Source organism: Podarcis filfolensis, assembly GCF_964270895.1.
Source record: "Podarcis filfolensis genome assembly, chromosome: 14".
Classification (NCBI taxonomy): Eukaryota; Metazoa; Chordata; class Lepidosauria; order Squamata; family Lacertidae; genus Podarcis; species Podarcis filfolensis.
Window position 1 is genome coordinate 51,950,375 of NC_139616.1, and position 23,886 is coordinate 51,974,260.

A 23,886-nucleotide genomic window follows, 5' to 3' on the forward strand; every position below is an offset into this window, starting at 1 on the left:
GAGGCGGCGCCAGGCCCTCCCTCCGGGGCGGCTCCCTCTCGGCGGGAGGGCGGGCGGACCGGCCTCCCTGGCCCTGGCGGCGGTGGCGGCGGCGTTGGCTGGCCAGTGGCGCGCCGGCTGAGCCCGAGGCGCGCGCCCCCTCCTAGCCATGGCAGGCCTCCTCCGCCGCCGGCGCCGCCTGCCTGGTGCGTGGCGCGGGCGAGCATGAAGGCAGCGGCGGCGGCGGGCGGGAGCGGGGCCCCGTCGGGGCGCGGCGGGGCCGTCGGGGGCCGTCGGGCGCGGGCGCTGCTGGCCGTGGGGCTCAACCTGCTGGCGCTGCTTTTTTCGGCCACGGCCTTCGGCACGACGCACTGGTGCGAAGGGACGCAGCGGGTGCCCAAGCCCACCTGCGGGCCCCACAAGCGCACCAACTGCCTCGACTACGGCTACGAAGCCGCCGCCAACGAGACGGCGCGCAACGGCTCCTCGCCGCCCGCCTCCAACGTGGTGCACTACAGCTGGGAGACGGGCGACGACCGCTTCCTCTTCAGGTACTTCCACGCCGGCATCTGGTACTCGTGCGAGGAGAACATCAACACGCCCGGTGAGTACCTGCGGGGCGGGGGGCCGGGGGGAGGAGAAGCCTGCGGCGGGACAACGGCACCGCGCGCAGCAACCTCCCCAAGGCCCCGGGCTCATCCGCGGCCCGAGAGGCAGGGGACGCCGTTCGCGGTGGGGAGGGGGCGGGCGCCAGGGCCCGGCTCTGTCGGACTTCTGGCCGGGCGGGAGGGCGCTTGTCCCCCTGCCCGTCTGCCTGGGACCCCGAGGGGGTCTTGGGCTGCTGCAGCAGAGGCCTCCTCGGAAGTAATCCCACAGTAGCTGAGTGGCGCTTACGCGCAGGTAAGTCTGCCTGGCCTTGCAGCATCTGCTGGCGTTGCTGTGGCGACGGCGGATGGCGCGTTGGCACGGGCAGCGTCGCAGGCAGCAGGCAAGGCGGCCTCTGCCCGCTCCGGGCCCGGCCAACCCCGGCTGCGAGGAGGGGGACCGGCCTCAAGCACAGGGATGGGGGCTCCCGAGGAGCCCAGCCCAATGCCCCCTCGAGGGCGGCGGGTTCTCTTCCGCCCCTTCCCCTTCCTTGGCTCCCGCTTCCTTGCGCCGCGCAGGAGGGTCGTTCCAGCGCTCTTGGTCGAGGGCAAAGTGCTCCGACGCTCCGGGCTCATCCCACCCGGGAAGAGGCATCCCGGGCCTCCATGTATTCTCCGCTGACTCCCAGGCTGCTCTCCTCCAAATCCCTGCCTTCGCACACTTTCCTCTGCCGCGGCCCGGATTTTCTCGTAGCCTCAGAATATCCCTGGTATGAGAAAACCCAGGTTGAAGTAGCCGAAAGACGGCCATATGGACAGCAGAGAATCAACGGAGGTCCGGGGAGTTTCCTGTCCATATGAGACGGCAGTATGGGTGAGCCCTCTGCCTCCTCATGGGCTTGTCCCCCTCCACGTCGAGTCCTGCCGGGGGCTGTGCCCCCGCCTTTCCTGCGAGCCACGGATGGAGCCGGAGGCTCTCCTGGTCCCCTGGGACACCCCGGCTTCGTGCCCCCCCCCGCAAACCAGTTGCAGCTGTCCTCCTGTCTCCTAGCAAAGCATGGCGCAGTTCCCCTGCTCACTTAGAAGTGTCTCTGAGGGTCCCCCCACCTTTAAAACACGCTGGGCAATTAAGTCCTGGAGTCCCAACTTTGTTTCTGATTCTACAGGAGAAACATTCCCCCCAACCTGCAAGTTACATCAGTGCCAAGCTAGTTGTGTGGGTGAAATAAACCAGCATGGTAGTTTTTTAAAAAAGAAGTTAAATAGCAGCCTGGGCAGCTTGGGAGGGGGGGTGGGAGTGGGAAGGTGGGAGAGTTTAAGCCTGCCATGGTGGAGACAGTAATCGACACCCCCGCCAGCTGCTCTTTGCATCTCAAGCAAAGCTCTTTATTTGATCTCCCCCCCTCCGCCTCCTTCAAACCACCCCACAACTTCACCAGGGCAATCCATGGGTGCGTGACCCCCCCTTTTTATAGAGAACATACATGGAACATATGAAGCTGCCTTATGAAGGCAGACCATTGGCCCACCCACTCTGCACTGTCTGCACTGGCCGGCAGCTGCTCTCCAGGGATTCTGGCAGGAGTCCCTCCCAGCCCCACCTAGAGATGGACCTAGGACCTTGTGCCTGCAAGGCGCTTGCTCTGCCACTCAGCTGCCAGGACCCTTCCCCTGGGCTGTGCAAGCCTTCCAGCAAAGGAGCAACCGGGTCTGAGCTTGCAGGCAGCTGCGCAGCTTCTCTGAGGTCTGGAAGTTGCTCAGCTTGAGGGGACTGAAGCCTCTCCCTGCAGACTCAGGCGGTGTGGGGCTGCCAAGCGACCCAGGCATCTTGGAGCGCTGAGCTCTGAGTTAAACTGTGGCTCTCTTATAATCAGCTGTGTGTGTCTGGGGAAACCTTGTCCTGTAGTCGAGATAAGCAGCGTTAATGCTTTGATTCATCAGCCATCAGGGAGGGAATAATTCCTCCAGTTCCTGAGCAGGGCAGAGCTCCCTAGCTCCCTCCATCATCCCCTGGGCAACTGGGCTGCAGGGAGATGGCTTGCGCAGCTAGAAGCAGGCTCTTCCAAGGCAGCTTGTAAGGCTGGGGGTCTGAGAAGGGTCCTTGGTCCAGCCTTGTCTCCTCAGAGGAGCAACAGCTCTCTGGGGTCTCCAGCAGGGGGAGGAGGGCCTCTTCCAGCACCTGTTGCTGCTACCCAAGGTACTAAGTGTTATAGAAAAAACCTGCTCCTTTTCCCTTATGGGGTATCCAAGAGCCTGAATAGAGTCCTTAAGAGGGTTCACTATCGGTAGGGATAATATTGAGAAGCAAAGCAGCTAGTAAGCCTGATCTTTATTAAACTGTTGCAACAGGGTCCTCACTCACCCCACGCAGGAGGGAGGAGGAATCCAGAACAATGGTGTGCAATCCCTTATATAGACTTTTGAAATTGCCCACCTTGTAGCCCAAGGCCACCCCCCAAAACATCATACATACACCACAGAAGGGGGTATCTGCAGCAGAAATCCTGGTTGCCCGAATATCTGTTAATGGTCACTGATTGCTTTACCTGGGCAGCCTGGCCATTCTTTTGTGATGGTCAATATTTTAATTCCTGAATCTAGGTCACAGGTTCACCATATTCATACACACATATGCTCTTAAGACAGGAGTTACCTCCCTTACTGCAGAGGAACATTTGAGGTCATTGAAGGATGGCTTCAGGATTACTCTCCTGTACTATTTCAGATATGTGGTTTATATACTTATGTATGTGTTTGCCTTGTACATGTATGAACGTTTATTTTATGTTTGGGACCTTAGAGTTCTTATAACATAAGGATTGGGACCCAGGGCCTCCTGCAGCTGCTTGAGCCTACTCTGAGCAGCGGCTCTCAGGTAGTCTCTTTATTTGAGCCGCTTAATTTTTCGAAATTCTAAAAGCCACCATAAGTCTCAGAGTTGCGATGAGCTTTTCCTGCCGCAGTCTGGAGTGTTGGTCATAAATGCACTCGTAAGAAGTGCCTGCTGGATCAGGCCCATGGCCCCTCTAGTCCGGCATCCTCTTCTCACAGTGGCTAACCAGGTGCCTGTGGAAAACCAGCAAGCAGGATTTGAACACAGGAGCAACTCTCCCCTCCCGTGGCTTCTAGCAACAGGCATTCAGAAGCATCACTGCCTTAGTCGCCCTCGATAGCCCTCTCCTCCATGCATCTGTCTAAACTTGACTCAGAGGAGACCTTTGAGGGAGGCCTGCAGCTCAGCGCATCAACTGCGCAGCTTCTCCCTGGGTGTGTGGGCTCCTGGTGGGGAAAGGGCTTGGTTTTGCCTGTGCCTGTTGTTTGTGCCAAAACAGCCCTGCAAGCTCCATCTGTGTCTGTTTTGCAAAGATGCTTTCACTGCCATAGCCAGAAGCAGGTCTGGAAGTAAGCAGAAGAAGAGCTGCAGCCCCCCTGGACCTCACAACTCCCCCCTCCACTCCTCCCCCCTCTTGCAACCATGGGCCAAGGGGAGCAGTGGTGGCTGTTGGGAGGGGAGGGGGACGCAGAGCATGAAGTCCTGCCAGGGTGGGGAGTACCGACTCCTTCCAAATTCCGGTGTATTTGGGACTGGGAAAAGGCAGTGCGTCCGCCCAGCTCCCCTGCCAAGTCTGAAATTAAATCTAAAAAGCTTAGAAGAAGATCAGTTATACAATATGCTCAAAAATAGCAGGAATAAATCCTCAGCAGCAAAGAGGGAGTGATGGCACTTTGTTGTGTGGAGGGGGGGGCATGGAAGTCACCTTCCCGGGCTGCTGGTTAAAGTCAAAGGTCAGGTCTCACCCCCCCATCAGTCACAGTGGGGCAGTTTTTGGTGAGGAAGCCTGGTTGGGGGCTGCAGGAGCCACTGAAACACAGATTCCTGCTAGGATGTGCCTGAGGTCATGGCGGGGGGGGGGGTAAAGATGGAAGATGATCTGCTTCCCAGGTGCCCTTCAGAAAACCTGCATTTGATGAAGCTCCAAGAAGGGCTCTTACATTGGTCATCGTCTGGGGACCCAGAAAACGGAATCAGCAGGGAGCCAGCAGGCATTGCGGCCCAGTGGGAGGGAAAGGAGGCAATTCTCCTGCAAAGGTCCCAAATAAATCAACATGGTGTGCTGTTTCTGTTGACACACTTAACTTTTAAAAATCATGGGGGCTGTGCGGGGGGCTCAGCTGCTTTCAGATTAATGCAACAACAATGGGGCAAGGCTACAAGGGGGGGGACACATTCAAAGAGCCGTGGAAATGAAAGGTTTTTGAGAGAAGTGCTTTGAAACATGCATCATGCCTGCTGCAAAATGCTCTCATTTGCATCTTTATTATTATTAATTATTATTATTTCATTTCTATACCGCTTTATATTTTTAAGAAAAACCTCAAAGCAGTTTACAGCATATTATATTAAACATCAACAAAACAATGCAGAATCAAATGTTTCTGAAGAAAGTCAAATATAAAGCACACAGTCAAAGCAACACAGTTAACAGGAAAGCAAAATATAATCTCAAAGATTTCAAAATAAAACATTACAAAGGAGGTCAGCTCCAGAATACATATTTAACACAAACAAAGCTAACAAAAAAACCAAAATCTTCAACATTTAAAAAAAAAAAATTGCCAAGTGAAGTCAAATATAAAATGGACATTTAAAACAGCATAATTAACAAGAGAATAAAATATTACAAGCATGGCACGGCTGTTTGGCAGGCACAAAACGATGAGGCAGAATAATCCAATAATTAGGATTTGTTGCCAGGCATAGCGATGTCCCTCTGGTCTCCCTGGAGCCTCTTTAGTAGAGCTGGTGCATGTGGGTCTCGCCCCCTAGGCCAGGAGGAAAGGGCCTTGCAGGGACTGTAGCATCTGTAGCAGATGTGAGGAAAGTCCAGAAGTAACTTGACGCTTTTGCTGTTAGAGAAAGGCGGGGAGTTCTTGCTCTCCATCCCTTCCCTGCTAATTCCCAGCCCTGGACTCCCCCCTCTCTCTCTGTGTGTCTCTTGTGCTATTAGGATCGACTCCTGTGAGCCGAATGGCAGTCTGTGGGCTTCCTTTTGCCAAAGGGGCATTTTGAAAGGTGCCAAGGAAAATCAGGGCCTGTGGCATCCCAGGGTGATTCGTTTCCCTTGTGTGTGGAGCTGAGTCTTTGCTGCGGCCACTGAGCTGGGAATTAGCACTGCAGCTTTTAACGACGGAGCTGGAGGCTTGCCAGGTCGATGAGACTTGGGGTCTGAGTCCAAGTTCAGTTCCAGCCGCTTGCTTTCAGGTTCCTTGTGAGTGAGAGTAGCTCAGTCAGGAGCATAGCTGTCAATGTTTCCCTTTTTTAAAGGGAAATTCCCTTATTCTGAATAGGATTCCTCGCAAGAAAAGGGAAAAGTTGACAGCTATGGTCGGGAGAGCATGGGAACTGCAAGAGGGGAGAATGTTCCTGTGCTTATGTTCAACTTGCAGGCTTCCCTCAATGGGCAGTTGGTTGCCCACTGTGAGAACAGGATGCCGGACCAAATGTCCTTTGGCCTGATCCGGCAGGCTGTGCATAGTCCCCTAGGACTACTTTATGGTTGGGGATGCAGGTAGCGCTGTGGTCTAAACCACTGAGCCTCTAGGGCTTGCTGATCAGAAGGTCAGCAGTTTGAATCCGTGAGATGGAGTGAGCTCCCGTTGCTCTCTCCCATCTTCTGCCAACCTAGCAGTTCGAAAGCACACCAGTGCAAGTAGATAAATAGGGACCACTGCGGCAGGAAAGTAAATGCCGTTGCCGTGCGCTCTGGCTTCCATCACAGGATCCAGTTGCACCAGAAGTGGTTTAGTCATGCTGGCCAGCAAGCCATGGGTCTAGACATATCTGGGTCTGAGCACCTTTGGAGCTGTCGTGCCACCACCCTCTCTGTTACTTTCCTCCAGAAAGGAGTATTCGAGACCAGGTGGCAGTTTTCTTAATCCTCTGGAAACAGAGAGGGGCTCTTCAAGAGAGGCCACACCATTTCCCCCTTTGATCAAGGCAGCGGGCTTCTCCCACATGCATTAACTACTCTCTGGACCCACCTGGCTGGCCTCTGCCTCACGATTTGTGCTAGTCGGGATGGGCAGGGATGGAGAGGGCACTTGGCCTGCTACCCCTCCTGCAGGTGCCCAGCTGTGTCCTTCAGCTGTTTCAGCAACTGAAGCTGATTCCTGAGACTGCCGTTTAACCATTTGTGGTACCTTGGAAGTCGAACGGAATCTGTTCCGGAAGTCCGTTTGACTTCCAAAACGTTCAGAAACCAAGGCGCGGCTTCCGATTGACTGCAGGAAGTTCCTGCAGCCAATTGGAATCCGCATAAGCCACGTTGGACATTTGGGTTCCAAAGAACGTTCGCAAACCGGAACACTCACTTCCGGGTTTGCGGCGTTAAGGAGCCAAAACGTTTGACTTGCAAGGCGTTCGGGATCCAAGGTACGACTGTATTGCTGAGGCGTCTCAAAACGCCCCTGGCCTTTCCTCTGCCAGATGGTTGAAGCAGTTGTGTGTGGGGTGGGCATGTGGGTGATGTGGCTCAGGCGAGGGGGTGGATCTTAATTACTGGCATAGGTACCCTTCATTAGCAGTTCAGCTTTTGCCTGCCTCTCTGGCAGCTGATGGATAGGGCTATAGCAGCAAAACACAACAGGATTCGGACTTGGGGATCGTTTGCTCTTTCCTACCCTTTCATGTGCACACATGATGCCCCTCCCAGGGTTTCATTTTTATTTTTAGGGGAAGGAGATGGAGAGAGAGAGATCCACTACACATTACTGTTATTAGCACACTATGAATAGTATAAGCTATTAATAGCTGCATAAATACCATTGTTACATAACTCAGCAATGTAAAATTATTCATGGTTATGCAATCTTGCATTGTGTGCTGTGTTGGTGATTAAGAAGCTGAATCCCGGGGGGGGGGGAGTGTTTTGGGCTGGAGCAGAAAGACCCCCTTGGCGAGGGGCTGCCAGGAGGAGAGCGAGAGTGGCAAGGCCTGCCCGCTGGGACCTCGGGCACCAGGGCGCTCTTGCTGGCTCAGGGGGGGGCAGCCTGGCATGAAGGGGAGGGCTCTGGCTTCCCAACATTGTAGTGTTCCCAAAGCAAGGGAGGACTGGACTCTGATTAATAGAATGCACACGAGGCTTCACCAGCAAGACTCTGGGAGCAGGTGCCAATAATAATTCCTGTCCACGTCTTGGCCCAGGTCGTTTTATTCACAAAAGAACTTTTTACACAGTGTTCGTAAGAACCAATCAGATTTCCTCTGAGCATTTCAAAAAACATGGGACAACGTCAGATCAGAAGAAATCCTGTTAACTACAAAGACTACTCTGAGCAGGCATACATGTATATCTGAGAGTAAATAAAACAGGACTAGAGGAATGCATTCAGCAAACCCGGAGGTCATAAACAGGCAGGAAAGGAAGGAAGGATGGGCAAATGGCAGAGGTGGAGAGGCCTGTGGGATTCGATCAGAAACTATTGCCAATGAATCAAACCCAGTCAATGCAGTGCTTTCATCGCGGACACAATGGCTTGATGCATATTTTATAATTCCTCATAGTAATCCCATCTGATCCCTACATCCCTCATTGCAGGAGGTTGGCCTGCATGACCCTTGGGAGTCCCTTCCCCCTCTGCCGTGCCACGATCCTTGCAATCCTCCGGGGTGCTGCTGCCAGGGTTTGGAAGGGGGCGAGGGCATTGGCCAGCCTTGCCCAACCTGCTTCCTCCAGGTGTTTTGGACTCCCAGAAGCCTCAGCATCATAGAATGTGATTCTATGATGAGTCATAGGATTGGAAGGCACCCCGGGGGTCATCCATTCCAACCCCCTCCAATGCAGGAATCTCAGCTAAAGCATCCCTGACAGAGGGCCGTACAAACTCTGCTTAAAACCTTCCGAGGAAGAAGAGTTCCATTGTTAAACGGCTCTTCCTGTCATCCTACAGGGCCCTGTTGGAAAGGAAAGAAGGGAGTTGTCATCCAAAACAGTGCAGAGCTTTCAAAGCCCCCTAAACAGGCTTTCACTGAGATATGACCCAATCCCGTGCCATTGATCTTGAGCTTATTATTCTCTTGCTTTGTCGTATTTTAAGACTGTGTTGTTATTTGTTTGTTTGTTTGTTTAATGATAAGTGGGGTGTGCAACCAGGGCCAGATTTAGATAATGGGGCCCTTTATATGTCCAGCTGTCCTTTGTCAACAACAAATTGTTGCTGTTTTTTTGTGTTGAATATATGCAATATGGCAATTTATGAACCTCATAGGTATCTCAAGCCATTTGCACATCTTGCCATGCAGCCAGTCCATGCAGAATGTAGACACCCTATATATAGAAAGGAGCAAGCCAGTGATATTTGAGGGAGCAGGCTAGCAGGCGGGGCCCAGGACTTACATCACAGGAGCTTACACAACACAAAACACTGTTGCTGTATGTAGGTTTTATTTGATTTGGGTTTTATCTTTTTTATTTTGGAAATGTACATCCAGTTTTTTTCCTTTACATTTTTTTGAGGCCCCCAAGAGAGTGGGGCCCCCTAAGCTGTAGCTTGTTTAGCTTATACGTAAATCTGGCACTGTGTGCCAGTGGCGTAGCGTGGGGGGTGCAGGGGGGGCCGGCCGCACCGGGCGCAACATCTGGGGCTTAGGGTTAGGGGGCGCAAATCCACGGGTTAGGGGGTGCAAATTACTTGCCTTGCCCCGGGTGCTGACAACCCACGCTACGCCACTGCTGTGTGCAACTGTATAAATGAACAAACAAACAAATCTGGAGAGCTCTAGCTTGAGAAAGGCTGGTACAGAACATAGGAACCCCCTCCTGGGCTTCTGAGTCAGACCAGGGGTCCATCTTGCTGAAGATGAGCAGCCAGGGACTTGCCACAGCCCCAGGCAGGAAAAGCCACCCCCCAGCCCCCTGCAGCCTCTTAGCTGAAGCTCAAGACCACCCGTGTGCAGGATGAATCCCTTCCCAGCCACCCCTCTCTCTCCTTCCCTTGTCCTGTAAGCAGAGGTGGCGGCTGGACTGGGGACCTTCTGCATGCAAAACAGGGGACCCACCCATTTCTCAGGTGGGGCAGCACTGACAGAGGCCCTGTGGGCAGGCAGAAGGGGTAGGAGAGGCCCGGCTGCCCCTTCCTGGGAGAAAGGTCTCTGCTTGGAGAAAGGGCCCGTGCAGCTCTGGGGCAGAGCAGTTGCCCTGCATGCAGAAGCCCCCAGGCTCAGTCCCCAACCGCATCTCCAGGTCGGGCTGCCTGGAAGCCTGGGGTGCCCCCGCTGCCCACCGGTGTAGACAGGGCAGAGCCAGAGGGAGCCCAGGGCCTGACTCTGCTTCCAAGGCCAGCTGCCTCTCTTTCCTGCCTGAACGGGGCCTCCCAGGAGCAGCCATCTGGGGGGCTGTGGGTGAGGGCAGGAGCGAGAGGAGCCTTGCTGGGGGTGTGGCGATGCCCCCCCTGCCTCTGTCTGCCTGTCCAACCTTTCCTCTTCTCTTCAAGGTGAGAAATGCCGGAGTTTCATTGACCTTGCTCCAGCTTCCGAGAAAGGTAAGAGATGCGCATCAGCTGGGGTCACCTTTGCGCAGGTGACATTGGCAGCGCCAGGAGAGGGAGGGAGGGAAGGAGGGAGGGTGTCTGTCTGCCTCTGTCTCTTATTCCCCCCCCCCCGTGTTTTGATGGTGAGATCAGCACCGCTGAACCGAGAAATCCTGTCCTTTTGCAGAGGAGAGCCAAGGCCCTTGTGCTGCCGCGGTTTGCCTGTAAGCAACAGGCGTATCCTTGCTTCCTTCGCTGGGGGGGAGCCTGTTCATAACGGGGGGGGGGGGCAGAACGGCTGTTCCCTGGCGACTCTTTTGCCCCTTTTGCGCCTGTGCTGGAAGTGGCGAGGTCAGAGCAACGTGAGAGCCCTGCTTTGCAGACCTCTAAAAGCCACGAGGGTTGACCTGTCGACTCAGGGTCCCGTGCTGGGGGGGTCTTGCCCCACCTGGGCTTTGCCCTGGTACCTCCTTCTGCTTTGGGGCCCCCTTCCTTCCTCCCAGATCTTGCAGGGATGCCACCTGGCTGCCACTCCACCTGCCAGGCCCCACGTTTGGTGCCTCTTGCCTTCCTCCAGAGCTGCAAAAGGGGGCAGGGGCTTCCTAGCCCACCTCCTTTGTGGCAAAGAGCCTACTTGATTGGCCCTCTCCATTGCCTTTCCAGATCTCCCCAGAGATTGGGGGTGGCACAGGGCAGCTGCTGGCACTGGGTAAACATAGAGGGGACCAGGAGGTTTGGGGCTGGCCTCAGTCCCCAAAGGGCTGCTGCTGCCTTTTCTCCTGTGAGCCTGTCTTTGTGCCCCCCATCCTCTTTGTGCCCCCCCTCCCAGGTTTAGATGGGTGACTGCAGGTGGCAACACTCCCCCCACCCGCTTGTGGGGTTTTCTCCCCTGGCAAAGTACATCCTTACGGCCGACTTCCAGTTGGCATTGCTCAAGCCTCAGCACCTGTCGTGGAGACCACGGGCTGCACGTTGCTTCCCTGCCCATCTCCTTCCCTTTCCACTGCCATTGGGCTCAATTTTGGATTGTAAGCTTCCTGGGGCTGAGACCTTGTCCTCATTTCAGCATCACCAACACTGATGGTGCTCTCTAAATAAAAATGGTGATTTTAGGCGCTTGGTGAAATCTGCCCTCTCCGCTCGTGCTGTGGTTTTTAATCGTGCTGCTTTCTTTTGGATGCTGATTTTAGAGGGTATTTCTTTTGTTGCTTTTTTCTTTTTCTGGTAAGTCCGCATGAGGACTATTCAGGGGAAAGGCAGGACATAAATTTCCTAAACAAATAATGCTTTGCACGTTCTGTTCTCTTCCTTTCTCGAGGCAGGCAGTGAACTCTGAGGACTAGTGGGCTTGTCATGGCCCGGGAGGGAGGGCTGGGGCCAAATGAAGGATGATGATTGCTACTAGCCGCCAGTGGGCTATGAAATGAACCCCCACCCCATCCTGGTGGCCCCTTCCCAGAAAATGCTTGCTTCTCGTTGCCTCGAAAGGCGGCTGAGGGCAAATCCATGGTTCTGGGAGCAGGGCTGTTTTCCAATTGAGCCTGGAATCAGCCCAGCAGCAGCTCAGCTGGAAACCCCCTTGCTCAGCTTAGGATCATAGAATTGTCAAGTCGGAAGGGACCCACCAAAGGTCATCTAGCCCAACCCCTTGCAGTGCGGGAGTCGCAGCTGAAGTTTGCCCTGCCCCAGCCTCTCTGGTCTGAGAGAGCTCCCTCGTGGTGCTGACGGTGTCCCTTGTGCGCTGGCAGGAGTCTTGTGGCTGTCGGTGGTGTCAGAGGTGCTGTACATCGCTTTGCTGGTCATCGGTTTCAGCCTCATGTGCCTTGAGCTCATCCACTCCAACAACGTGATTGACGGGCTCAAACTCAACGCTTTCGCCGCCGTCTTCACGGTGCTCTCAGGTAGGTCCCTGCGCAAGCCCAGGAAATATTATGGGAAGTAGCTGCACTCCTTGCACTGCAGCAAGGTGAAAACAGCTACTTGGTCGTGGAAGAAATAAAGAAAATACTAAGAATATCAGATAGTAAAAGGCCAGAGGCATTCCTTTTAGGAATTTTAAATGATGATATTCCAAAAGACAAAACTAAATTTTTCTTATACGCGACGTCTGCAGCAAGAATCCTGGTGGCTAAGTATTGGAAAGGGAATCAGTTACCCACTAGGGGAAAGTGGTTACGCAAGCTTTCAGAATACTTAGAATTAGCCAAATTGACAGACATAATAAGTGAAGTAAAAAAAGAATGGGAGTGCCTAAATGAATACCTTAAAAGTCAAGGTTGGAGGACAGTAATCTGGCCGAGTCTGGAATAACCTTGTGAAGTGAAAGGATAAGAAAGAGGGATTTATATTTAGATGTTAGGATAGAGATGATAAGGAAAACAGGAAAACAGGAAGACACAATGAGAGATGAAGGAGGTGCTGTGGGATTGGTGGAAGTCAATGTTTGTTTTTCTTTTTAGTGTTTATATTATTAACTTGTAAGATATGGATTTTTTTTGTCTTTTGAATGTTGGTTTTTGTGTTTTACGTATTGTTATTTTTTGATATTTTTTGTGTTGTTGTGGTGTGGAAAATACTAATAAAATTGACACACAATGACAAAAAAATAAAATTAAATTAAAAAAGAAAAAAGAAAACAGCTACTTCGTTGAGCGGGAATGGTTTGTTTTTGAGGCTGGGGTCATCAGTGAAGACCATTTCTTTCCTCTCCCAGATATGAGGCTGTCTTGCTCTGAGCTGGACCCACCATGGGCCACCGCATTCCATGCCAACCTTCGGCAGAGGACACTTTCACTGCCTGGCCACACGGGGCGTTGAACCCAGAACTTCTCGCTCACAAAGAATAATGATGATAATAATTTATTATTTGTACCCTGCCCATCTGACTGGGCTGCCCCAGCCACTCTGGGCTGCTCTCAACATATATAAAAGCATAAAACCTTAAGCCTCACAAAGCTTCCCTAAACAGGGCTGCCTTCAGATGTCTTCTAAAAGCCAGATAGTTGCTTGTCTCCTTGACATCCGATGGGAGGGAATTCCACAGGGTGGAGGCCGCTACCGAGAAGGCCCTCTGCCTGGTTCCCTGTACTGCTGAGCTACAGTCCCCCCCCCTCCAAGCGACAGGACACCTGCTTGGCCTGCAGAAGGTCCCAGGGCTGGTCCCTGGCAGCATCTCCAGCTGCAGAGGGAGGTGGGTCTTCGGTGATGGGGAGCTTGCCCCACAGTTGCTGGGCTCGATGGTGGCCTGGCTCCAAGACAGCCTCAGGGTCTCCCCTGTCCCAGCGATGCAAACCTTTGGGTCTGTGTTGTGGGAATGTTCAGGGATGCAGGAGAGGATATATTGTTTGATTACAGTGGTGCCCCGCAAGACGAATGCCTCGCAAAACGAAAAACCCGCAAGACGAAAGGGTTTTTGCGTCGCTTCGCAAGACGAATTTCCCTATGGGCTTGCTTCGCAAGACGAAAACGTCTTGCGAGTTTGTTCGCTTTTTTCCTAAAGCCGCTTGAAGAGGCGCAGTTGCGACGGACCGTGCTTCGCAAGACGAAAAACATCGCAAGACGAAAAGACTCGCGGAACGAATTATTTTCGTCCTGCGAGGCACCACTGTACAGCCTTTCCAACTTGCGTTAACAAGTTCACAATTTAGCAGAGTAACATTCCCCTTTTTAAACTCACAGCGGATGCGTTTGCTCAGGCTCGCTAAAGCCTCTATAATGACTGTTCTGGTATTTCCCTCTTATTAAATTTCCCCCATAAAAGATAAGACACGGCACAGTCTTCTAGAAAAGTATAAAAAGAGTTTACTCACTCACATTCTGTTCACAATCGGATCCCAGAAGGCAGACTTAGCTTAGAAAAGTAACATACACCTGGAAACTATCTCATCAGGAGACAGCCCCTTTGGAAGCCAAGAGAACATCTTTGGCTAAGCAGATGTTGCTTCTTCGATGCATGTAGTCACAGAGAGAGAGATGGCTGTCCTGCCCTGTGCTGTTGTTGTTACCTGCACAGGTGAGGCCACGCCCACCTCTAGTCACATGCAGAGGAAGTCTGTCCCAGCCCAGAAGGAAACAGGAAGTTGACCTGCTGGCTGGACAGACATTCCTCCCCATGTGTAAACATGTTCACTCTAGGAATGTTGCACTTGACTGCTCTTGTGTTTCACATCCCACATGTGTCTCCTTGCAGGGCTCTTGGGAATGGTGGCTCACATGATGTACACCCAGGTGTTCCAGGTGACGGTCAGCCTCGGCCCGGAAGACTGGAGGCCGCACTCGTGGGACTACGGCTGGTCCTTCTGGTGAGACTGAGCGGCTGAAGGCTCTGCGTGGCTTGCGGGGGGACCCTCATGGAGGGCCCTCTTGGAAACAGAGGTCTCTGCTGGCCCAGCGATGGGTTATCAGGAGAGCAAAGCACAGGAGGCTTCTGCAGGCAGAGACCTTTCTCTCCCCCACCCCAACTCCATTATTCAGCGATGGCCAAGGATCAGGCTGCCTTGTTTGGACTCCTGTCAGTCTCCTGGAGTCCCACAGGCCTCCTGGCACCTCTGGAATTGCAGGGGAGGGGTCCGTGAGCATCCCTTCCTCTTTTGCATCCCCGAGGGTGGAAGGACATGCACAGTTCAGACAGCCTACCTCCAGGTTAAACAAGCATTTTGTTCAGACTTAAAGAGATCATTGGTTCTTGCAACCACCGATAAAAACTTTGCCACCGCTAATGTTCTAGTGTTTGTCCGGTCTTCCAGTAGGAACCTGACATAAATATATAAATATGAATGAGTGAATGTCCAGGATGGGCCCTGTGCTGCCTTGGGACCCAGTACCAGAGAGAGGCCATGCTGGGGGTGGGGGGTCCTGGTCCTGCGTCTGCCACCCAGCCCCCTTTCTCCCTTCTCCCCCCTCTCTCTGCAGCCTCGCCTGGGGCTCCTTCACCTGCTGCATGGCTGCCTCCGTCACCACCTTGAACTCCTACACCAAGACGGTCATTGAGTTCCGCCACAAGCGCAAAGTCTTTGAGCAGGGCTTCCCCGAAGAGGCCGCCTACGCGGACCACGAGCCCATCACCTACTTCCACGGAAGGTCAGTGGGGCTGGCCTGGGAGGACAGGGTGGGAAGGGGGCTGTGGGGCAGGGAGAAGGAGTCCGGCCAGCATCACGGCTCCTCCTCCTTGGGGAGGCAGGGTGGGCATGCAGAGGGCAAGGATCCCTCTGGGTGGGGGGGGTGCCCCGACCAGGGGGCTCCTCCTTTCCTCTGAGCAAGGCGCAGCTTCCTTTCGATGGGAGAGCAAACACCCCAAATAATAATAATAATAATAATAATAATAATAATAATATTTATACCCCGCCCTCCCTGTCCAAAACCGGGCTCAGAGCAGCTAACATCAAATGTATAACACATCAACATAAAATCAGGCAATCAATTAAAATACCTCCTAAAACGAGATCAGGGTCAAATCCAGTCAGATGGCAACCTGCAGATTAGGGCGCTCTCTGTCTCTTTCTTGACTCCTCGAGAGGCTTGACTCTTGCTCACCTTCACCCACAAGGACGTTGCCATTGGTTGGCCAGCGCGGCGGGGGCCCCCAAATCTTTACCCAGGCCCCCCAATAATTTCTGGGTTTGTAATCTAGCTGGAGAAGATGACCTGGGTTACTGAAAGTGACATTTGGTGGAATGAATGAATTTGGCTGTCTGAAGCTCATCTGAAGGTAATGACTGGCTGGAGCGGAAGGGGTTTGGTGCAAGATCTGTTGGGAACGAACTTAGCTCTGTGACGCTGTGATTCGAAGCTCGCAATGGGAGGCAGGGAGAGAAGAGGGGCCACTGCGGTGACTCTTTTCTGCTCACCTTGGGAAGGAGATCTCTCCAGGCCCGGCTTGTGTTGGCTTAGGAGGCAGCAGGTGGGTGGGGAGGCAGCAGCCATCAAAACCTTCCCTGATGCACCAAGTCGGAGTGATCATGAACTTCCTGAAGGTGCCACTCCCCCCCCCCACCTGGGCTTTCCCCCTTTTGACTGGGGCAGGGAGCAGTCAAGAGGCAGCTTCTGTGCCTGGAAGAAGGTGGGCAAAGCGTTGCCTGGGGTTCCTCCGGCTGGGAGAGCCTTGGGGTCGCCTGGCAGATTCCAGCTTCTCAAAATCTCTCTTGCAAAGATAATGAGCAGAATATTTCCCCTGCTGACCTTACACCCCAGCCAGGAAGCAACGACAGGAAGGGAAGAGTCCTGTATTTTAATGTTTGCTGTCTGAAAGCCCCGCAGTTCTGTCCCCCCCCCCCGATTTAAGTGACAGCAATGCTGATGTTGGGAAGAGACAACCTTTCCTTCTCCCGCCTTGTTCTGGGCATGTTGATGGTCAAGCGCAGGGGCTTTGCAACAGTGACAGCTGGTTGCACAATGGGATATTTCCCTGCTTCCCCCCTCCCTTTCTTGTTGGTAACTCAAAGGCTTGGTTTGCCTTGTGAGGATGGATGGCGCTTGCAAACAGATATAGGAAATTAGGGGTGGTTGGCTTTTGTTGCCCAGCTCCCCAAGGGACTGAGATGAGATGAATGGATGGAGGCAGGATGCAGTGAAATCAAGGCAGGTCTTTATTTTTCTGTTGCGATAGAGTTTCCTCCCTCCTTGCAAGGAGGCACGAGAGACCCAGAACAATGGTGCTCAAGCCTCTATAAAGACTTTTGAAATTGCCCACCCTGTAGCCCAAAACCACTCTCCAAACATCATAAATACATCACAGTAGGAGTCTGTCTCCAGTAGAAATTTGAGAGTGTTGCTTCTCTCCAGTCTGCCAGGATACCTGATAATGATTGCATGTTCTGGGTAGACTGGCCATTCTTGGCCATTCCTTGGAGATGGTCAATACTTTAGTTCCTGAATCTCTTGCACATATAGTTTGCTCAGCTTAACAGATACTTGCCAGACTGTATTTACAGGGAGGTGTAAGCAGTCCCTACAGTCCAAAGACCATTGGAAAGCTTTCCCCATTTTCTTCCTCCTTGCAGAGAAATATCTGAGGTCAATTTGGGAGAGTCAAAATGGCTTCAGGATTGCTCTCCTGTACTGTTTCAGACACGTGGAGTATATACTTCTGTATGTGTGTTTGCCTTGTAGATTTATGAGCATTTATTCTCTATTGGAGACCTTAGAATTCTTATAACAAAACGGAGGTGATGAAGGGAGCCGTGGCAAGTGTTGAAAGAAGCCTTTCCTGCTCCTTGCCTTTCCTGTGGCTCTTCCTGGTTGACCAGCCTGGGCTGGTGGGGTGCAGAGGATCGGGGCTTGTCCCTGGGAATGAAGCCAGGAAGGAACTGCAGGGGAGCATCACCAATTCTGGTGACATTTCCCTGCAAAAGTCCTTCCTGCATTCTTCCTCTTGCAGCAGTGTCCTACAGGCAGACTGCTGGACCTCACTAGGCAGAGTGTGGTCCGAGTTCTTACAAAAGCAGAGCAAAGGGTTGTGTGTCCCCTGTAGCAGGGTCAATTCTGCATTGGGGGGGGATATGGGTAAGGTGATCTCATCTGATCTTCTGGGATCCTGCAGCCGTGGGCAGGGCAGGGCGGGGCTTGCTGTGGGGTTTCAGTTCTGGAATGGCTGCACCCCCAGGCCACACCCTTTTGAAGGCAGAGAGGTGGAAACAGTGCCCCCTTTTCCTGACCCCCCCAGCCTTTGCTTTGCGTGTGAGGAAGGAGGAAGAGGCATCTGGCTGTAGCTCTGCAACTCTGGAGAGGCGCTGCTGCCAGTCAGTGTGGGCACCGCTGGGCCAGATGGACCCAAGGGCCTGACTGTGTCGCTGTGTTCCCTGCGGCTTTGGCTTAGGAGGCGACTGGTCTCCTCCTGGGCCCCGATCCGGCGGGGGAGTCGGCTCCTGCCCAAGGCGCGACTTGTATGTTCTCTTTTCCAGGCTGGAGGAGGAAAGAGGTGAGACTGGGGACGTGAGGCTAGCATGCCTCCATGGCTACTCCTCCAATAGTAAGTGCCGCCTGTCTCTGACTCGCTGTCTGTCTTGCATGGCGGCTCTCCGGGGCAGCAGGCCTGGCGCAGGGGGCAGGATGTGGGGTGGCACAGACTGCCGAGGGCCTCAATGTCCGAGGCCACACAACCCCCTTCCTCTTGGCTCTTTGGAGGGGCGCCCCCACCCCCAATTCCTGACTTCACCCTGTCTCTCTGGGCATTGAAGCCTCGCCTTCTGTGATGTCAGCCTTGTTTCAAGGGGCAAGCAAAGAGGCCCAAACCTCAGTGTTGTGTGTGTGGTGGGGAAACCATCTGTGTTTGTTTTCATGTCACTGAAAGCCAAAGTGGAGGGGGGGCTGCATTCCAATAGCTGCATCTGTCTTGTCCTGCTGCATTTGTCGTTTGGGATCCACCTGCTTAGCTTGCATGGGGAACAAGGAATTGCCCAGCATGGCTCTCTCACGCAGCTGAGGTTTAGCAAAGTGCGCTTTAATTTGCAAAGGATCTCATGGCTCAGGTTTTGCAAAGCTTCTTTGGCTCAGTCCACCAATAACTCGCCTTGCAAATGGAGAGCAATTTTGGATGGTGGAAGGTGGTTCTCATGGCCGAAAGGGTGGCACCGGTGGCCACTCCTGTTTTTTGACCAGCTGACTCTCCTCATGTCATTGACACCCCTCCCTGCACCCCTTTGCCCTTGCATTAATCCTGTAAGGGGCCTGAGAGAGTGACTGGAGGGCTTCCAACCAGGCCTGCCCCTCTCACCTCCCCAATTTTACCAATAGTAAAATGGGCCGGGCTCATTTCTGAACCAGTGGCAGAGGTGCCTGCTTGCTTGATGCTTCTGTGTCGACTTCGTGGGCTGTGGAAATCCCTTTTGGCCCGCCGCCATGTGTCTTGCTGGGTGATTTGGTAAAGGGGTGGCTTTGCTTGCAGGTGCGAGTTGCGCTTCAGAGTAACATTTTGTGGATGTCAGAAGAGCCCCTTGGGCCGAAGGGCTGTCTAAATCCGGAACTCTCCCTGGTGCCTCTTCCGTTCCCCGAGGGCACCTGGCACTCAGAGGTTTCCTGCTTCTGGCGGAACCTCACTGCTGGGCCAAGAGGCAGGTGCCAGCTCTGCCCGGCCATGGAAGCCGCCTGAGCCAGGGCCCAGCGCTGGGGGAGCAAATGCCGCCCCTGCCCTTTCCTCTGCTGCCCTCCAGTGCCACGGGGAGATGATCAGCCCAGGCCTGGTGTGACCAGGCACACGCGCCCCCACCCAAAATGCTGGCACCTCCACGTGGACGGGGTGGGCATCATCTTCTCTCTACCATTTGAGTTCTGCTTTGTCTGTTTCACTGATCTCCAGGGACCAGGTGGTGTCCCTGTGGGCAAAGACAGAGAAGGGGCTGCCAGTTCTTATTTACTGATTGCTTATTATTTACACCACACTTTCCAGAGTTAGCCCAGTTTTCCAGTCACTTACCTTTTCTGAACTTTTGGGGATGTGGGCTTCTTGCACAACAACTCCTAATCAGCTTCAGTTGCCCAAAGTGAATTTATCAATATGAAGCTGACCCCCCCCCCAAAAAAACACACACACCCAGACACCTGAAGTTCTTCACCTGAGTGACCATGTTGGATGGCCATCGCTCAGGGATTCCCTAGCTGACTAGATGATCCTTCCAACTCAACAATTCCGTGGTTCTGTGATGGGCTGTGTTGCCCCTCTGACTTGGCACTTTGATTCTGTGGCTGCTCTTTGAGCTGTGTGGCGGGGGGACGGGACAGGACGGGACTGTGCACGCCTGACTCACGTGGAATCAAGCTGCCCTCCTATAACCTTCCTAGACAAAAGGGATCCAGCCAGGACAGTACTTTCTGCCGCATTTACCATGTCTGTGTGACAGGGACTTGTTCCTTGTTCCTTTAAAGCATCTTTATCTCGCTTTCCCAGAGCAGCTTACAAAGGCCAGTGATAAGGCAGTCCCTGCGTTTGAGCTCACAGTCTAAAAGACACAACAGTAGAGGAAAAGGGATTGGGAGGGAGGAGGGGGAAAGGAAACCTGCGGCTGCTTCTTGGCAACAGAGCTTTTGTAAAGGACCAGCTGGAATGGAGAGATTTCAAGGAGAGGAGCCGATGTGGCTGGTTTTCCAGGAGTCCCCTCTCTGTCCCTCTCCCACCTCCTGCTGCATCTGGGCTTTGCCTCGGCCAGGGCTGTAGCCCAGGGGGGACAGCAGCTGCTGTACACACAGGAAGTCCCAGCCGTGATCCCTGGCAGCATCTCTTTACGCCTGGGGCAGAGCCCTTCCTGAAACCCTGGATCGCTGCTGCCTGTCAGTGTGGACCACAATGAGCTAGGTTGCCCAGGCACAGGCAGCTTCCTCTGGGCAATTGAGGCTGTTTGCTGCAGCCCTGCCATCCTTTCCCCCCAGTGTAGACTGGATCCTCCTTTTCTACCTCTGCTTGTGCATGGACGCTTTGATTGCCGCAGTGCTTCACTGAGTCGCCTTGGGGGCATAAGATGGGAGAAGGCGCACGTCCGGCTTGAAGGAATCTCTGGCTGCAAGGGAGGCTGGCTGCGTTTTGGGCAGAAGGGCACACCTGCCCTGCTGCTGGCAAGAGAGGGAGAAGCAAAGTCTTCTGCTGAAGGCGCAACTGGAAGAGGGGCTGGCTCCCTGCAGAGTCTGCCCAGGCCAGCTGGGCTCCCTGCTCCCCGAAGGAGCCCCTAAGCACAACTTGCACCTGGGACAGCCAGCAGCCCTTGGCTAAGCCATAGCAGGTGGGATGGGCAATGCCATCCTGCCAGCTTGAGCCCTTTGCCCAATGGTCATGGAGGAAGCGGACAGCAAGAGCCCTCCCCCCCAAAGCCTGTGGGCACCCAAGTCTGTTGTGGTTGGCCTGCTTACTGTGGCCAGGATCCCAGGGGGAATTTCTGCCTCCCACTACAAGCACCCTCTGGTGCCCTTCCAGTTTTGGGGATTCAGCCCCTGGCAGGTTCAGGAGGGAACTGCTGTGCAAAAGACCCCCACAGACCCCTTTTTTGGGTGAGAAGGAGAAAAGGCATGCAAGCCCTTTGCCTCCACCTGCTCCCAAAATTCTTATTGCAAACTCCCCCCCCCCCCCCAATTTGTCTTTGAGTGGGCAGAGATACATGCATTTGGAGCAGCTGCGGCCTTTGCTTACGGGACCTGAAATGTGCCGGTCTGGAGGGGAGTGAACACTCTCGGTCTCTTGCAGGGCTGCACAACACCCAGCTGTGAAGCCGCAGCGAAACACCAGGAGCAACGATGGGCAGAGGAGCGTCTCGCAGGCCCCGTCCAGCTCTCCCACCAGCACCACCAATTCTTCCCCACTTTCGTCGGAGCCCAGCAGCCGCCTAGCCTCCCCTGAAGCCAGGCATCTGGATGCGGCCCCAGCCGCCGCTCGAGGGACTGCTGAGCACGGCCGCCTGAATCCAAGTGCGCAGGCGGGGGTGTCAGCAGCAGGACCTGGGCGCCTGGCCCCTGGCCAACCCTCACGGCTGGCATCCCACCCAGCCCCCCCAAGGCCCAACCTGGTGCCAGAGAACATGATGCGCAGAGCCCTGCTGCCTCGGCATGGCAATCCTCCTGTGAGCCGAGAGTTCCTGGCCGCGGCATCAGGAAACCAGCTGGCAAGGCAGACGCGTGCCCAGCCTCTTGGGCATGTGAAGCTGGCAGAAGAGGACGTGAGAGCAGCTCAGGAAGAGGACTTGAAGAGGTTTGTGGGTTGCGTGAGGGGCCTGCTGCCAAAAGGCGGCCTCATTCTGCACTGGGGATTGCGAGAGCCTCTCCGCTCAGCTCTGTAGGAGTCCCGTGGTAGTGTCAAGGAGGGAGCTGTTCCGCCTCATTCATCCAGGAAGCGGCCCAGGTTCCATCTTGGGGTTCTGGGTCTTGCTGGGTGCTTTGCGGGTGTTGTGGGTGCCAACACTGCCTCTTCCTACTGGGCTGCAGTGTCAGAGTTCAGCCATGGCAACGGCAAGAGGCTCTCTATATGGTCCCAGGCACCGCTTTAGAAAAATGCAGCAAGGGGAAGTGTTGTGTGTCTGTGACGCTGTTGTCCTGCAGACCTAAAAGAGAGTTGAATGGGGTGCCCCCTCCTCTGGGATGTGTGGCGCATGAAATGCCCATGGTGTGCAAGGAATGTTTTCTTGCCGTGCGCACTGCCTCTGCGGCTGGCACAAAGGCACTTCCCATCCCTCTCCCAGCAGGTGGCACGAAAGGGGCGCAAGCGGTGCTGGCAGAGGGAGGGGCTGCTCAGCGCATGATGCCCACCCTTCCCTTTCTCTCTTCCCAGCAGAGGCCTGGTGACCCGTCAGGAGCTGCTGGCGGTGGAGCAAGAGCTGCAGGAGGTCCGGGAAGAGCTGAAGTGCCTGCGCTGGAAGGTCCGGCACATCGGGGAGACGGTGCAGCCGCTGGCCGAGGAGAGCAAGCGCTACAACGGCTACACCCTGACGGAGCTGAAGGCCCTGGTCCAGTCCGAAAAGGACCCCTGCAAAGCCGCCCACAAGATCCTGGTGCTGCTCTTCAGCGACGTCTACCTGCTGCAGCACTTGGCGGCGGCCGACCAGGCCTGCAACTCCAGGACCCTCCCCAGACCCCAAATGGACCCGGAGCTCTACACGGTCTACTGCGACATCCTGCAGAGCATCTTCCCCGGGGTGAGCACCCAGGCCCTGCGGGAGAGGACGCAGCTGGGCGTGTAGGGAGGCCCAAGCCCCCTGGGGACAGAGGGCGCCCAGCCAAGGGCCAGCAGGCCGGGGGGGGTGATCTGGCCCCATCCTCGGCCCTTTCCCACCCACGGTCCCTGCCACCGCTGGAGGCCTGGGGAGAAGCAGGTGGACCTCGCTTGGGACAGCCCTGAGTCTGCAGAACAGAGCATATATTCATTCATAGCTTTTTTAAAAAAGAAGACGACAGATACGTATTAAATATTGCTGGTTTTGTTTTTTATCTGTGCGGCTGATATTTGGTCAAGGTTTTTGTGCTGCAGTCTTAGGGATTCCATCCTCGGACGCTGCAGTCTGTGCAGCTGCTTCAAGGCGTGTCCTGCTGTGGGGGAAGCTTTGGCAGATGCTGACCCCTTCTTTGGGGCAAGGCTCTCCTGTGGTGAGGGGCCTTGGCCTTGGCCAGCCATGCATCTGACCCCCTTCTCTCTCTTTGCCATAGCTGACTGTCGGCACTTACAGATCACTCCCTGCGCCACAAACTCGGCCTCCGAGTCTTACACAACAGGCACTTGGGGAGGGGATTAAGGGGCAGCCAAACATGACCTGGCTCGGTTTGTGTGCCCTCGGGGAAGGTGGGATGGCTCAAAGCACCAAGAGAACCTCGACTTCTTCTGCCGCAAAGGCCACCGACTTGGGGGGAAGGATGTGTGTGAGAGCCAGTGCTTGGGGGGGGGGGGAAATGCCCGTCCTCTGGTCATGGCTGACTGACTACCATTTCGCTTTCCTGACAGCCCTAACTGGGATAAATAACCCTGGCCAGAGCCAGCCTCCTCCTTCACACATCCTCCTCGCTGGTTGCTAATAGAAATGTCAGCCTGATTCATTTCCCCCAATGCTGCCTGCGGGGGGGGGGGGGGGAGGAAGGCGGGGGGCCAGCACTGCTCCATGCTTGCCTCCGCTGCTGAGAGGGGTCTTATGCTCCCCCCCCAGGAGAGATGAGGGGAAGGCAGCCCTGCTTTTCTTCCTTTTGCGGGAAGGGGCTGGAGGACTTACTAGGAAACGAGGCTCCTTTTCATCTAGCCTAGACCCCCCCTGGGCAAAAATGGCCACCAGGGCAGCTGAGCCCTTTAGAGGCTGCTCCTTCCTCCAGGAAGGCTGCCCTCCCACCTTGGCCAGGCTCT

The 23,886-nt window shown here is 54.6% G+C and overlaps 1 protein-coding gene across 3 annotated transcripts; it reads left to right on the forward strand.

Annotated features, from left to right (window-relative positions):
* Window positions 1-189: 189 nt before the first annotated feature.
* Window positions 190-22,988, forward strand: LOC310749157 (uncharacterized protein). 3 transcript variants are annotated; one of them, XM_083585711.1, is made up of 7 exons: window positions 190-583; window positions 10,056-10,103; window positions 11,840-11,992; window positions 14,281-14,392; window positions 15,003-15,170; window positions 21,256-21,764; window positions 22,338-22,988. In XM_083585711.1, exons 1-7 carry the CDS (start codon window positions 205-207, stop codon window positions 22,739-22,741), a joined length of 1,773 nt encoding a protein of 590 aa, XP_083441837.1. In that variant the 5' UTR covers window positions 190-204; the 3' UTR covers window positions 22,742-22,988. The 3 variants fall into 3 exon arrangements, with proteins under 3 accessions (XP_083441837.1, XP_083441838.1, XP_083441839.1); XM_083585712.1 differs by having other exon boundaries at window positions 21,256-21,756; window positions 22,333-22,988; XM_083585713.1 differs by having other exon boundaries at window positions 21,256-21,756; window positions 22,336-22,988.
* Window positions 22,989-23,886: the final 898 nt, after the last annotated feature.

Bases quoted from the DNA above. Each gene is read 5' to 3' on its own strand.
- LOC310749157 (XM_083585711.1), top strand. From the start codon at position 205: ATGAAGGCAGCGGCGGCGGCGGGCGGGAGCGGGGCCCCGTCGGGGCGC. The intron at 11,993-14,280 runs GTAGGTCCCTGC...GTCTCCTTGCAG, and splicing joins CGTCTTCACGGTGCTCTCAG to GGCTCTTGGGAATGGTGGCT. The intron at 21,765-22,337 runs GTTGCGTGAGGG...TTCCCAGCAGAG, and splicing joins GGACTTGAAGAGGTTTGTGG to GCCTGGTGACCCGTCAGGAG.